We start from the raw sequence: 15,279 nt of genomic DNA, 5'->3' as shown, positions 1-15,279 counted from the left end.
AACTAACACCACGACTCCACTAACAAACAACAAGAAACCACTCACATGAAAGTAATAGTACAACTAGGTTGCTGCCTATAAACATAGGCTCTTGAATGTTGAGAATTCACCTCTATGAGGAACTCAGCTCACATGTGTTTATCGAGGAAGGCAGTGACGAGCTCGTTCACCTCGTCTGGATTTTGCTCCTGAACGAAATGACTTCCTTCTGGTAAAAACTTGATATCCAGGTCAGGCACATGTTCTTTCACTGCTCCGCTTGTTATGTACCCTTCCATTCATGGAAGTTGCAGAAAGTAGTCTTTCCCACCCATGATCAATAGTGCTGGAGTTTTTATGATTGGATCCGTTATTGGGAATCCTTCTGAGATTGACCTACATAAAATGCGCGCATACAACTATTATAGATACAAAGTTTGAAAAATGTCTCTGGAGATCAAATTCCAACTGGAGTTTTAAATCACCCAAGACTTCCTCCTACCTGTATGGAACTTGCAGTGCAGAACGAAAACCGGATTTCTCGTATAGAGCAGCATAGGCTGAGAGATCTTCTTCGGTGAACCAGGATGGAAGAGGATGAGACTCATCTACTATGTCCATGACCTCCTTATCTTCCTCTGCTATAGGTAATTCACTCTTCGAGAAGAGCACGTAAATGTTCCGTACTACATTCTTGACTTCAAGACGTCCAAAATCCGCTTCAGCTCTTCCTACAGGTTCCTAAAATCAACAAACAAATCTGCAATGTCAATGCTTGCTTTTTTAGTTGTTTGTAAATCCGCTTTCGCTATTGGATCTTAGAGACACAAAGGAGACATAAAGAAATCAGTCTCATGACGAATTGTAGACTAGTAGTAAGTGTGGGGGTCAATCATGGTCTGCAGTGACAGCGGCTATATGCGTAAAATGGAACAATTTGCCTACACGAATACTAAATTACCTTCCACCTTGAAATGTAGAAACCTTCAGGAAGGATGCTGAGTAATTGTTCAAAACCACCAGGAGGACAATAAGGAACCCCACATGTAACAACTCCTTTCACTTTCTCTGGGTACAGAATTGCAAACTGGTAAGCTGTCAGAGCTCCAAAATCTTTTCCAATCACAAAAGCCTGTTCCAAAAAAGCCAACAAAAAAAATGTTAATCAAGAATCCACATATAGGCCTGATCCGGTATGCAGAGTTCCGAAAACACTACTATTTAGTAATTTATACGAACCTTTGAGATGGCTAAGGAACGAAGATGGCGGCCAGGTCATGGACAAGGTCAATGAAAGTAGACTTTTCAGGTTCTTGTGGAATTTCTGACAATCCGTAGCCTCGAACATCTGGTGCAATTGCTCGATATCCTGCATTTGCTACTGCAATCATTTGGTATCTCCATGAATACCAAATCTCAGGAAATCCATGCAAGAAAACCACCACATTATCACCTGTTCCAATTTCAGCTATGTGATGCTTAAGACCTCTTGCATCAACATACTTGTGTTGGATCCTATCCATTGTTGTTCAACACAAACTCAAGGAAGAAGAGTTGGGAGAAAAAAGGTGATGAATTATTGAACTGACTCAACTGTTGTATGTTATTAATGAGTCACGTTATAGCAGGTCCATTGTCATTGTAATAAGAAAGTAAAATGAACTGTTGCTGATTAAGGCATGGCACCCATCAATAATTTCTAATCCCCATGGCGATGCATTTTTTTAAATAGCGAATGCCACGATCTGAAGCTTGTTAGGGAACTAAGCAAGGAAGCCACTTAAAATCAGAGAGGACATTCAAGTACTAACGTGCATTCCCGCTAAAAATGGATCTTACTAGTAAAATTTAAACTAAACCACATACATGGTGTGGGTGTTCTAACTTTCTTACACTTGCACTGTACGCATATTTTTTAAAATCAATTGGAGTGAAAATCTAGAAAGTTGTGTAACCAAGTTGCATTCTCATCTTATCCATATGCCATGGAAAATTGGAAATACAGCTTGGTGCATATTATATGAATTATCATCCATCTTATCTATAGATAGTTGACATATTAACATAGGAAATTGTTTGAATATTTCATCATCCAATAGTCGTTGTAACAGGGACGTAATAATGTTGGAGCCGGTCGTTTCTTTGACCAGTCATTTTGCCTGTTAGCATCCAGGAAGGGTCGTCAAGACGTGCATACCGTAAGCTTGGTGCACCAAGAAATTTAAATCCGACAGACTAGTCAATCAAGATTAAGTCGTACAACTACTAGTCTATATAATCAGCACAGCAAGCCTGTGCAGGGGCATAGACAGAACGAGAGAGAGATAATGGCTCCAAGGACGAAGACTTCTTTTCCGGGAGAAAAACAACCTCTGCGGCACTTTACACATCCACATGTCCTAATCAAGGAAGATGTATTAGACCAAGCAGTTTATGAAAATAACGAATTTGTATGTGATGGCTGTGCCACTCTAGGTACTGGTGCTAGATACCATTGCAAGCAATGCGCTTTCGATCTCCACGAGGTTTGTACTACATGTCCTGAGTATCTCACCTCTTACATTCATCCTAACCATCCATTGGAACGGATATGGGAGGGGCCCGGCACAGATTACGGTCAGTGGCGTCCTTGCAATGTCTGTGGTGATCAAGTCAAAGGTCTCTTCTACAAGTGCGCTTCCGGTGCTGCCAATCGCTATGATGATGGGCGTCATGAATTTTTCATCCACCCTTTATGCTCCAAACTGGAATTGCAAGTGCGTCATGCAATCGACCAAAACCACCCACTCAAGCTTCAATCAGTTCCGGTTATTCGTGATGCCTGGTGTGCAATCTGTAGAAACCTTGTTTCTTCCTCTTCTTGGAGTTATAGATGTGATCCATGTGGTATCAATATTCATCCCCAGTGTGTTACTCTTCCATACCACAATTATCAGTCTGCCCCTAGTTATTCGTCACGAGAAAATCAGTCTGGACCTAGTTGTTCGTCCAGAAAAAAAGTGGCCGATGCTGCGGCAGATTCGGAAGCTCTGTATGCTGAAATGATCTCTGCTAAAATGATGCATATAGCCCTTGACAATGGTTTAAGTTACATTTAACTAGCTAAGAACATTCAGCTAGTAGAACTTTCTTCATCAAAGTAGTAACATTTGGTGTGTGGATTGTGCGTCTCTTTTATTTCCTGCCTGTAGGAGTGAAATATTGCACATTCATTATGTTTGCAAAGTAACGGTCACCTAATGTAAGCGAAGATCATCGCACATAGTAAAATTAGGATGACATATTTAATGATGTCAGCATAGTCACGAGTAAAGTGTGATGATCTGTGCGAAAGTGTAAAATATGCGAAGTGGAGCGAATGTACATGAGCGATTGTAACACACAGTGATTCCGAAAATAGGGGATCTATTAGCTGTCATCCACTATGTATTACCCTATATAAAGGGAAGGAAACTGTGTAATAAGGAGATTTTTTAGAGTGAGTGTTAGACAAGAAATCAGGAGAGAGAAAGTTTATTTGGAGAGCAAGTAAAGTCTTTGTATTATCATGTATTCAATCTTTAGATCTTAATGAATAAACAAATGATTTTCACCATGATTTCTTAGAGTGTTACCTAGTCTTGAATGGATGTGGTTGTAGGATTTCCTGCAACTACATTTTGGCGCTAGAAACAACTTGGAGTGATATATCCTGTTGGTGAATTCGTTTAGAAATCAAGTTTCCAGAACTTTAGATCTAGCACTTTTCTTTAAACATTCAAGATTTTCATCATAAGAACCTTTCAATCCTTTTAAAAGTAATTTTTCTTTTGTTAATACAAGAAAGTTGAAATGGTAAGAATCGGATCTACTGTTGAGCAAGCGGTGGCAGCCAGAAGGAATAAAAGAATTGCCGAAAGAAGAAGAGGTGAAATTCCTGAACAACGAGAGGAAGGGGAAAGAGAAAATCAAAGAAATGATGTTCCAATTGGACTTCAGCGTGCACACGGGCAGAACAATGATATTGATTATGATAGAGTGAGTATTCATACAACACATACGAATTCTACCGAAGAAGAGACACAGAGAACTGGAGATGCAGGAAGGATTGAAGGAAACAAAGAGAATATGACAATTGCAGAACTTAGACAAAGATTGATTGCAGAACGACGAAGAGAGAATGAATAACGTGCGAATGATGAATTAAGAGAAGAGAATCTCAGATTGCAAGAAAATAAATCAAGAAGCGCTACGCGATCAAGGTCAAGGACAAGCAGAAGTTCATCAAGACAAAGTCAATCTAATCAAAGAGATGCTAGGCGAGAGAAACCATTAGGTAATATTGATGATAACTTATAAGTAGATGATAATCTACAAGATCAACACGACGAAAGACACACAGAATATGACCGATACGAGGAACCGCACGAACGTCATCGCCGACAAGAAGGTCAAAGGAACAACAGACGTCAAGATGCAGTCGAACGTCATCGCACGCACCATGAATCAGATAATGACGAAGATGATGATCCGGAACAAGGGAGAATTCTATTACATGGTAGATAAATATTGGGAGATCAATATGCACGCGAAGAAGATGAAGAAAGAAATAATGCCATTCGTGAACGTGCGAGAGATGAAAGGGAAAGGCGTAGAAGAAAGCGAGAAGAAGCTAAAGAAAGAGAGATACAAGAGGCCATGCGTCAGAATAATCATGAGAATAGATTAAGGCAAGCCAGATTAAAAAGACCCATTCGACGGGATTTAGATCAAACTATGAGTGAAGAAATTCTTAGAGAAATGGCAGAATTGAGAGAAATGATGACTACGTGAAGAAATGGTGGAAGGAGACAGTTAGAGGAAGCAGTAGACGAAGCTGGAAAACACCTTTTGCAAGGAAAATTCAAATGGCGATAATACCACCAAAATACAATTTACCTGTACTCACTAGTATATTTGATGGTAGTACATGTGCAGTAAAACACATAAAAGCTTATAGCCGATCTTTATTGCAATGGGAAGAGAATGATGTGGTGTTGTGTAAATATTTCCCTGCGAGCTTGACAGGAGAAGTGATGTATTTTCAAAAGTTGTTGTGAATAGTGGTAAGAACTGGGGTTCTTTTCGAACTTGTGAAGGAGATAATTTTTTTTTAGATTTAAATAAATTTTATAAGTGAAGCAAAATAGCAAAGTGATTGGAATATTTTTGGAGAAATTGGTGCTAAGGATTCCACTTTTCTACCAATTTAAAATGATATTTCTAATATTATTATGCAAATTTTTCCTTTTAAATAGTTTTAATTATTGCAAAAATGGATTTATAAAAGAATAAATGTAAGTTAAAAGCATGGAATATCAAAAACTCTAAGTCAAGCATATACCATCAATTAAAATCACAACTATTTAATAAAAATCCTTGGAAAAACTCTTTGTTCAAGGCAAATAATTAAATATAATAAACTGCATAAAGAATTAAAATAAAAATTACCCCTTTTTCATTGGCCGAATAGTTTCCCCCGTTCCCCCAGAGGATGGGTTTAGCTCATCATTGTGTAAACTTGCTCAAAATTGATATTCATTGCTCAAAAGATGTTTACAAGGATGAAATGGAGAAAAATGATAAAATCGGGTGTTTGCAACGTTTATAACTGTTGCAAACACCATTACATAGAACGATATCCCTAAAGTGCAGTAGTATTTAGAATACTACGACCCAGAACCGACAGTCGTTGTCACTGTTGATAAACGACTGTCTTGGTTAGTGTGTTCTTCGCGTTCTTCCCTTCCAGCAGCAGCAAAAACTTTCTTCTCTGGAAGTTTTTCTACCGATTCCCTTGAACTCTGTGTTGTTCTATTCTATCCCCTCTCACTTGCCAACCTTTCTAGTAGACCCAAGGAGCATATTTATACTCAAAAACACGCTGAAATCCATCGCTATAACTCCAAATAATCTTTCATTACTCGGGCAGTGAAGAGAATATTTTCTTACCATTTTTGGAATTTCACACGTAAACTTCATTGTAGCACACTCCAATTCAGCTTATACACGCCTCAGAATTCGTCTAACGCTAGCAGAACTTCTCCATGCACAGCAGAAACATATTTTTGCTCGTGTTACAGTCCACGTACTCTGTTTTGGGCTTGCGAATCACACCGAGAATTCCATCCAAAGTTAATCGATCTTGTCACTCATACTGTGTTTCTTAACCTATATCACATCTCTCTGCCAATTTTTAGCCATTGAATCGACCCATAACCCCTTCATTTTCTCAATTGAAATTCTTCCAGAACTGTTTAAGTATTTCCCGCCAAAATTCAGAATTTGAATTCTTGAAGATGACTGCCCCCTAACCGTCTGTGGAGTGTAACTAGCAGGTGTCCAACTCAGGTGCCCCTTATAAATTGAGGTGCCCCTTATCCAAAACAGAGAGTCCGAATAACAAATGTCCTCCGGGATGCTCCGCATAATTTTTCGAGCCGATTTTTCCAAAATTATTTATTTCCAAAAAAATACCTACAAACACATAAAACACCATAATAAGGACGAAAACGAGTACTATCAATAGAGACATTGAGGACAATTCAGACACAAAAATGTGTCTACCAAGAAGCCTTGCAGTGGTTTGAAGGATTTCCAGTAGGAACTATTATATCATTTCGTCATCTACAGAACGTATTTTTAGGACAATATATCAGCAATAATATGTCGCGACCAGGAATTGAGACGGCATTTGGACTTCGCAGAGGGATTAATGAAAGTTTGCGTCATCTAACAACACATTGGAGAACCATGTGTAGTGAAATGGCAAGACGAGTAGATGAACGAAATCTTATACTAGCTTTTGTCAATGCTCTTTTTCCTACGGATTTATTATAAACACGGATCTTCAGGATAAAAGACACCATAACAATGTCAGAGTTGCGTGAATTTCAAGAGGAGTATATAGTGCTTAAGCAGAAGCAAAGAGATATGGAATCTTACCCAGTTGCGATGCCTAATGCGAACAATGGGAATGCAAGTTTACTCCCAAGGATGACAAATGATATTGTGAGCACATCTCAGGGAAGTCAAGGAAATAAATTTACAGAGGTGGAACAAAAGTTGGTAGCCATGGGTAGTGCAGATCAAGGAGAACTCGAAAGAGAATATAAATAAAGACAATTCCAAACTCGAGGAGGAAACAATAAGATTTAAAGAATGGACAACCCTCCAGAAGGTTATGGAGGCCAACAACCATATTATAATAGAAGACAAGGAACTAGAAAAGTGGTTTGGGAACAAATAAACTTGCCAAAGTTGAATACAGTAGACAAAACCTGGAAAGATGTTATACTAATGGAAGAAATTACTAAACCACATAACTAGGAGATGAGCCACCACCATGCAGAAGGAGCAAAGAATTCTGTATATATCATCGCTTTCATGGTCACACAACAAGTAATTGCAGAAATGTGAGGAAAATCATACTGAGAATGATTGAGCAAGGAAAACTTGACCACTTATGATAGACGCATTTATGTGTCTAATATATCTCAATTGTATATAGTGTTAGTGCTCGATTCTATACTTATTTGGTTATTTTATTTATTTGTAGGTGTTTTTAGAAGAATAAGGTTTTGTGGCGAAATTGGCTGAAAATGCGGCGTTTAGACCTCCGTTGATAGAGTACCGGAAGCACCTCAGAAATACCCCGGAGGAACCCCGAAAAAGTGCGGAAAATGTCCCAGAAAACTCACTATACGGACCCTCGATTTTGGATAAGGGGTAACCTAATTACTAAGGGGTGACCCATTTCCAGGCAGCTGCTAAAGGGACACCGGATCTGGATAGGGGGCATCTCTTCTTGACATTTCAAATGAAGTTTTGGCGGGAAAGTGAGTTTGTTAACTGGCAGTTTTTGATCGGAATTTTTGAAGGAGCTATAGTGCGATTAAAGGGATGGAAATGTTTGGGCTTACTCTATGGACTTATAGGAAGCTAACAGGGGTGATTTTAAGGGTCAGAAGTGGCTGGAATGACCGGGAGAAGCAATCAAAGTCCAAACAGGACATGTATGTTGCTGTTCACGTTCAAATATTTTGTGAGAAATTTTTGGGAGACTTTCACGCTGGATATACATGTATCTAGTTTTGTTCAAGTCAGGAGAGAGTTTTTTGGCAATGGGATAGCTAACAGGCGCGTACAGAAGAGAGAAGAAGATAGAAACCCGTAACTGGCAGAGAAGAAAAAAAGAGATTCTATCGGGATTTCTTTGAGCTGTGAAGTATATAAGAGGTGGAGAGAAGTTAGAGAAGGTTTATCAAGAGTTTGGGATCGAGCCAGAGCCAGGAGGAGCGAAGAAGAAGGAAAAACAGCAATGTTCACCTGCTGCTGCTGCTTCCATTAAAAAGCTTCAAGAACACGAAGAACAGACTCTCCAGGGCAGACTTATTCTCAGCAGCGTCAACAACATCAGCGAGGTGTCGCAGTTAGCTGCAGTTATCTTTTGTCGTTCTTCTCTGGACGCCTTATGTGAGTCTCAGAAACAATGTTTTATAATTTTTAACTCTTTTAATCATACTTTGAGCATCAAATATATTTTTAGAATATGATTATTATGATTAGCTAAACCCCAACACTGGGATGATGGAAGAAGCCATATTTCACGCATATAATAATTTATTATGACTTCTTGCACTTTTTATGATTTTTCTTAATTGATTGTCATTTATTTTGATGATTTATGCTTGGTCTTAGTACTTTTGATATGCCATGCTTTCGATTTACAGTTAATCTTCTAAAAATCTACCTTGGCAAGAATTAGAGTCCCTATTTTTATGTGAGCTATAATTGTTTTGGAAATAAATATATTAATTATATGAATGATTATGGTGGAATCCTGAGTCCTAGTGTCTCTTGATCCTGTGACAAACGTTTGTATATATTTTATGTTTTTAAATCTTTTCAAGTCCGAGCAACGAACTCTTATTTACCGCAATCGAAGTATTACAACAACTTCTTAGTACAGCATCCAACGAATCTACCACCACCACCACCAGGAGGAAATACATGTGGTGCGGAGAAAGGAAAGAATACATATGTAATTAAAGTAGGTGCGAAGGCGAAGAACCTATACTGTAATTCGATTATACATTCTTTCAAAAATATAGAAGACTTTCATGAAAACATCTTAAGTAGTGTGCATGCGAGAGATAATGATGGAAGGGAAATCTTCAACCTAGCGAAGATATCGCCATTAAAGGATTGGCAAAAACAGACCATTTCGTTCAGTGCGGAAGAAACACCAGGAGCAGGAGAACCACACGAGTGTCCATAAGTGGTGAAGTTAGGAATTGATCAGAAAACAAAAATAGATGATGATGATTAACAAGATGAAGCAAATACTTGGGTTATAAATAGAATACTCATAGATCCTGGGAGCTCTGTTGATATTCTCTTTTATCATACATACAAGACTATGGGTGGGAGAGATGATGAGTTAATTCCTTCAACTTATAAAATTTATGGTTTCAATGGCGCTGCGAACAAGACAAAAGGAGAAATGACAATGCGAATTCCTCTACGGAGTCTACCAACAAAAATTGTATTTTGTGTTGTTGATGTTGAGTCACCTTATAATGCTCTGATTGGGAGACCGTGGCTGCATAGTATCTTGGGTGTGGCTTCGACATTCCATCCATGCATAAAATTTCCTTTACCTCAAGGACTTGGCATAATAAGAGGAGATACAAATGAAGGTAGAAATTGTCAAGAAATTGATATTGACAAGTGCGAAGAGCGAGAATACAAACAAAGAAATTGGAAGCAGCATGCTAAGGATAATCAAAGAGGTGAAAGACTAATGGTGGATGTAATGTCTAAATTTGGGAAAATAGATAAGAAGGATACTGAAGCAAAATCTTCTGCGAATAATAATGCCAAGCGATCCAGAAAGATTACTTCTAAAGAAGGAGAACGAATGCATAGGCAGAAGTTGTGTTCGCAGGAAAAAAGTAACTTGTGCGATGATTCTCGCACAGAGGAGATTGAAAATATTATGCGAAATAATGTTCTGAGAAGCATCATCCAACTTAAATAGATACAAAATATGACATAAGCAAACGAGTAATATGAATGTTTTTCTTCATGCATGAGAAATTAATAAGAATTCTAAGTATTAGAGTTATATAACTCAAGAATAAGAATGGAATGAAAAATTCTATTTTCATAAGATAATATCATATCAAGAAAAAAGGAAAATGTAAGTCCTTATAATAATACCTTAATAGAAGGTGATAAGTGCATAATTCATATGATTTTAGTGTCCATTCCACACTTGTTTTAGCTATTATTCTTGCATGTATTCGTATTATTACCATTATTTTCTCTTATTTGTTTCTATTAGGTGAATCATCCAAAAAGGAGCTAGAAATTTCTGAAAATAGCTAATAAGAAAAGTATCCCAAGTATCCAAGCACCCAAGTCCAAGAGAAGTGGAAGAAGTGCGACGAAAAGGAGCAAAACGCTCAAAATCAATAGAAGGGCCAAAGACCGATCTTAACTCATTCAAATTAAGGATTTATCATCATAATCTTTAATATAATTGAAAGATAAAAATAATGCAAAAAGAATGAGGTCATTCCGAGTTCGTATGAAGAAGTTGTGGCCAAAATAGTTTTCATTGAATACCGAAGACAGTGAAGTCCGCGAACTGGGTTTACGAACCGAGTTCGCAGACTTATTTCCTAAAATATCTCCTGGAATTTGAATTTTGTGGACTGGGTACGCGAACTTATCAAATGGAAAACGTGTATTCACACCTTGGAAGTCCTAAGGGCACGTTTGGAGTCGTTATGTCATATTTTCGGGTCGGGTTCCTAAACCTAACTAAATACTTGGAGACCAAGCAATGTAAACCTATAAAAAGGAATTAGGTTATGTAAAAATATCATCTAATCTCATATCACAAGTTCTATATCAAAACCTAGGGTTCCCCCTTTAGGGGGAAACCACCATTATTCATCTTTTTTGTAATATGAGTAGCTAAATCCTTTGTTGATTAAGGATGAATTCAATGTTCTAAGCATGAAGCTTTATAAATAATACAAATCTATTGAGAGTTTTTATCATAATCTTTTGTCTTTATTATATCTAGGGTTTATGAGTGATTCTTAGATTTATTTGGAGTGCACGCTAGATTAGTCTATTGATTGTTCTATTGCTAGTAGAAGTTATGAGATAAGTAATCGTCGATTAACTCTCTACACAAGTAAAAATCACGAGACCTTACAGAGGGATTCTGTGGAGAAATCATGTGTGAAGACAACACCAGCAAGTGAACCTTGATCTAAGAGTTTAACTACTGGGATCAACCTAAATTCACAAACCTTAAGGCGTTCAATTGGATTACACCTTGAGTGATCTACTACTTGGTGGTTCGTTGGACAGAATCTGGTAGTCGAGAACTTCCGTATCCAGTGATTGAAGGAGTTTTGGGGATAACACTGATCTAGCTGTTATTCTACGGTTGGTGATGAATGGTTCTTACGAAAGATAGATAAGTATATTAATCCAGTTATCGCTTAGTAACGGCGAAGGATTCCTTGATCATCCCTTTCATCTTATTGTCTTTATATTTATCTTAAAACCAAAACCCCCCTTTGTTATTTACTTTATTTTGCTGATCAAATAACCTATCAATTACACAGCTCTCCGTGGGAACGATCTCTTGCTACCACTATATTACCAGTTAATTAGTGGGATATATATATATATATTAATTTGTTGCATTAACGACACGCATCAAATTTTGGAGCCTCAGTCGGGGAGCAGTTGCTGATTGATTTGTTATTTGTTTAGCTTTTTTTTATTTTTTAGATTTTTGTTTTGATTTTTTTTTTCTTGTGAGTCGTCATGTTTCCTTACGGAAATAACATGTACGGAGCACAAGATTACACATACAACAGTGATAATCAATATGGTTTTCAATCTCATTCATATGAAAACTACCAACCATCCTATGGGTATAATCAAAACCAATCTTTTGGTTATGATCAATATCCCACAGAGCCTTATGGATATTCACATGCATATCAACAACCTTATGACGAGTATGTAAGTGAGCAACCACAAGAATGGGAGGATAGTTGTGCTACTAATGATAATTCTTCTAGTCTGACAGATTAATACACCAATTTATGGATAAGCTGGACAAGCATATTCAAATAATGCACGATATCAACAAAAAGACTGAAGAATCATACCAATAAATTCAAAGGAGCACGGAGAATTCTCAAATACAAATGTCTCAACTTAGTGAGATAAGGAACGAAAAAGAAGTTTGGTCTCAAAACCAAATTAATTATGAAGTTCCAAGGGGCAACACGAATATTTTGGAGATGAGAAATCTTTTGAAATTCCTTACAACAATGATGAAGTTATTCCAACTCCGGATCTTAATAATGATCACTCGCCTATTCAAAAGGAGGAGCATTGGTATGACCGAACTATTGTTACGAACGGTGTGACATATTCAAATGCATATCAACGTTACAATGAACATCCATATTACAATGTTTTTAGGCCGGTTGATTTGCAAGAAGTAGATCCAATTTTCTCTTTGTCGGAGACTCATACAGAAGACCCTAGTATTTGCACCAATGAACTAGACTTCCTAGGAGAGGATTCTGATTCTGATTACGAGGTTGACGAAGAGATTGAGATTAATAATGAAACCAAATTGATTGAAGTCGTAGAAGACCCAATTGAGCTAGATAATAATAGTTCGACAGAGGACCACGATATACTTGAGGTAAATAATTCACTGTTACAAGGTTTGTCTAATCCTTTGCATAATCCTATATCCATTGATCCTTTTCCTCTAATTGAAGTAGCTTCTCAAAGAATTGTTAACCCAGTTTTTAAGAAAATACCTCACTTAGGATTGGAGTTGTGTGCTTCTAAAGTTTTAACAGATTATTTTGCTCCTAAGTATCCACCACTTGATGTGTTTGATTCGATTATTGTGCAGGTTCATCAAGCTGAGGAACCTTTTGAAGTTCCCGAATTCTATGTTCTTTATCCACTTTCGAGTGTAGAAAGGACTAAGTGTGGGGGAAACTTCAATAAAATGATAGCTTCAATATTTATATTTTGTGCTAATGTTTTTGTGAAGCTGTTATTTGAATTGCAGACTGTTATTTGGAAGGATTACCAAATTTTCAGATTGTTGGTATATGGACGATAACAATAACGTTTGGCTGACGACGTTAAACCAAACGCTGTGTGGGAGGCAACCCATCGGTTTTGTATCTCTATCCATTTTGTTTTTATTTTTCTTAGTTTTTCATATCATATCTTGCATTCCCATCTTATATTTTACAAGTCCTATATCAATAATGAAAGTTTTGACGAATTCTCGTCAGACAATCCTGACTGCGCACTTGTCATGAAAACAGCTCTCGAGACTTCATGCGCAGTCCGATTTGAGTAATTGAGCCCAACTTTTAAAGAGGACAGTCTCCGTTCTTTTCCAAAAAGAAAATCTAAATTCGGAGTCTGTTAAGTTGGACCGATTGGCCTGGACATTTGAGTTTTGGTATTTTTCCATAACTTTTTCAGATTGCATGTCTGTCAGTCCGGAGGCCATAAAAGTCAGACCGTCTTTATCGAAATACTGTACCCTTTTGACACCTCAAATAAAAGATGTAGGCAAACAACTTTAGTTTAGAATGTTTTCCCTAGTTCCCTACCCATTTGTACAGGTTTTTGAGTTTTTCAGAGATGTTATGTCAGAAATCAGAATTTTCGGTTTTGAATATTGAGGACAATGTTGAGTTTAAGTGTGGGGGAATAGTTAAGCATGTTTGGTTTGCATATAAAATAAGAATAATACTCTTTGGTTTCTTGCATTCTTGAGACTTCATCTTTTGGAGTTAATTATGAGCTATTTAAGATGACACTCTAAACTTTTTAGGTTGAAACAGTTCTTACGGCTAGAGATTAAGTTCCATTTATTTCAATCCTTAAATATATATACGTTCATAATTGAATGCGAACCTAAGCTATGGTAGTCATTTGAAAGATTCATCCTCGCAATTAATCATTACTGAATCACTTTCTTTTTATTTTTGCAGTTTCATGTTTCTCTAAAGTGATTTGGTGGGATCCTAATACTACCGTAGATGTTGTAGCAAGGTAATCATTGGTTGAGTTTATATAATAGCCCCATAAGACAATTGTCTTACACTCATAGAGAGTGAGACGGAAAAAAATAAATAAATAAGGCTCCTCTTCATTTATCGACATTAATAAATGATAGGTCCGGAATTGCGAACTAATCATAGTCGATGAAAACAAAAACCATATCATCACTATATAGCAAGTCAAAAAGACTATTGATGAGGTTCTTGACACTTTGACAGCAGTATGTGTGAAACGTTGTCACTGTCTCCGTCGCCTAAGCAAGCGTGGAGTGTAGGATCCAAGGAAACTATCACATACTTGCTGAAAAGGAACATGCGCTTAGAGTATCTAATCATGTGGTCGAGTTAAATGGGTGCTTCTCTCAACTATTGCGCTATAAATTTATATCCTTTGACGACATCCATACAAGTATTATGGGTAACATCTTTCACTTTAGTCAACATTTTCACACTTCACTTTTTTATTTCCATTTTCTTATCTATCCATGTGATTTCAGTGTGCGAGTGTTGTGGCAAACGTTTCAACAAGTACGATGACTATCTTAGTAGAGTTTTGCAATCAGGTTGAATGTCACACGAAGTAATTGCTTTTGTGTGATGATTGGAATGTATGTGTGATGTTTGTAGCTAAAGAACATATGCAAGCTAATTATTTAGATATTACTCTGTGTCTATCCTTAGTGGTTCTTCCAAGGCGAGAAATTGGAGTAGGTTTGTGGGTATACCTCTTGTAAACCCTCAGGAGACTATAACTCGTCCACTAGGGACACCTAGGGGTTTAAAGGCCTGTTATTCATGCTAAGAGTAACCGTATCCTCATGACATGGAGTTGTTGTATTTAGGATTAGTTTCATTTAGTTTGCTCGAGGACTAGCAAAAGCTAAGCGTGGGGGAATTTGATAAGTGCATAATTCATATGATTTTAGTGTCCATTCCATACTTATTTTAGCTATTATTCTTGCATGTATTCGTATTATTACCATTGTTTTCTCTTATTTGTCTCTATTAGGTGAATCATCTAAAAAGGAGCTACAAAGTGCTGAAAATATCTAAGAAGAGAAGTATCCCAAGTATCCAAGCTCCCAAGTCCAAGAGAAGTGGAAGAAGTGCGACGAAAAGGAGCAAAACGCTCAAA

General features: G+C 37.3%; 1 protein-coding gene and 1 long non-coding RNA gene across 2 annotated transcripts; one reads left to right on the top strand and one right to left on the bottom strand.

Moving 5' to 3' along the window:
- On the bottom strand, positions 1 to 1,544 carry LOC113307823. The gene is made up of 4 exons (XR_003339347.1): positions 1,219 to 1,544; positions 941 to 1,111; positions 482 to 720; positions 1 to 375 (listed from the first exon to the last, which is right to left on the bottom strand). It is a non-coding gene; the product is annotated as an uncharacterized LOC113307823 (long non-coding RNA).
- Positions 1,545 to 2,306: 762 nt separating this feature from the next.
- Positions 2,307 to 3,077, top strand: LOC113311619. Its single transcript, XM_026560436.1, has one exon. It carries the CDS (start codon positions 2,307 to 2,309, stop codon positions 3,075 to 3,077), a length of 771 nt encoding a protein of 256 aa, XP_026416221.1.
- Positions 3,078 to 15,279: the final 12,202 nt, after the last annotated feature.

The sequence above is a fragment of the Papaver somniferum genome, chromosome 9, assembly GCF_003573695.1.
Source record: "Papaver somniferum cultivar HN1 chromosome 9, ASM357369v1, whole genome shotgun sequence".
NCBI lineage: Eukaryota > Viridiplantae > Streptophyta > Magnoliopsida > Ranunculales > Papaveraceae > Papaver > Papaver somniferum.
Note: the sequence above shows the minus strand (reverse complement) of the source record. Positions and strands in the feature narration are given on the sequence as shown.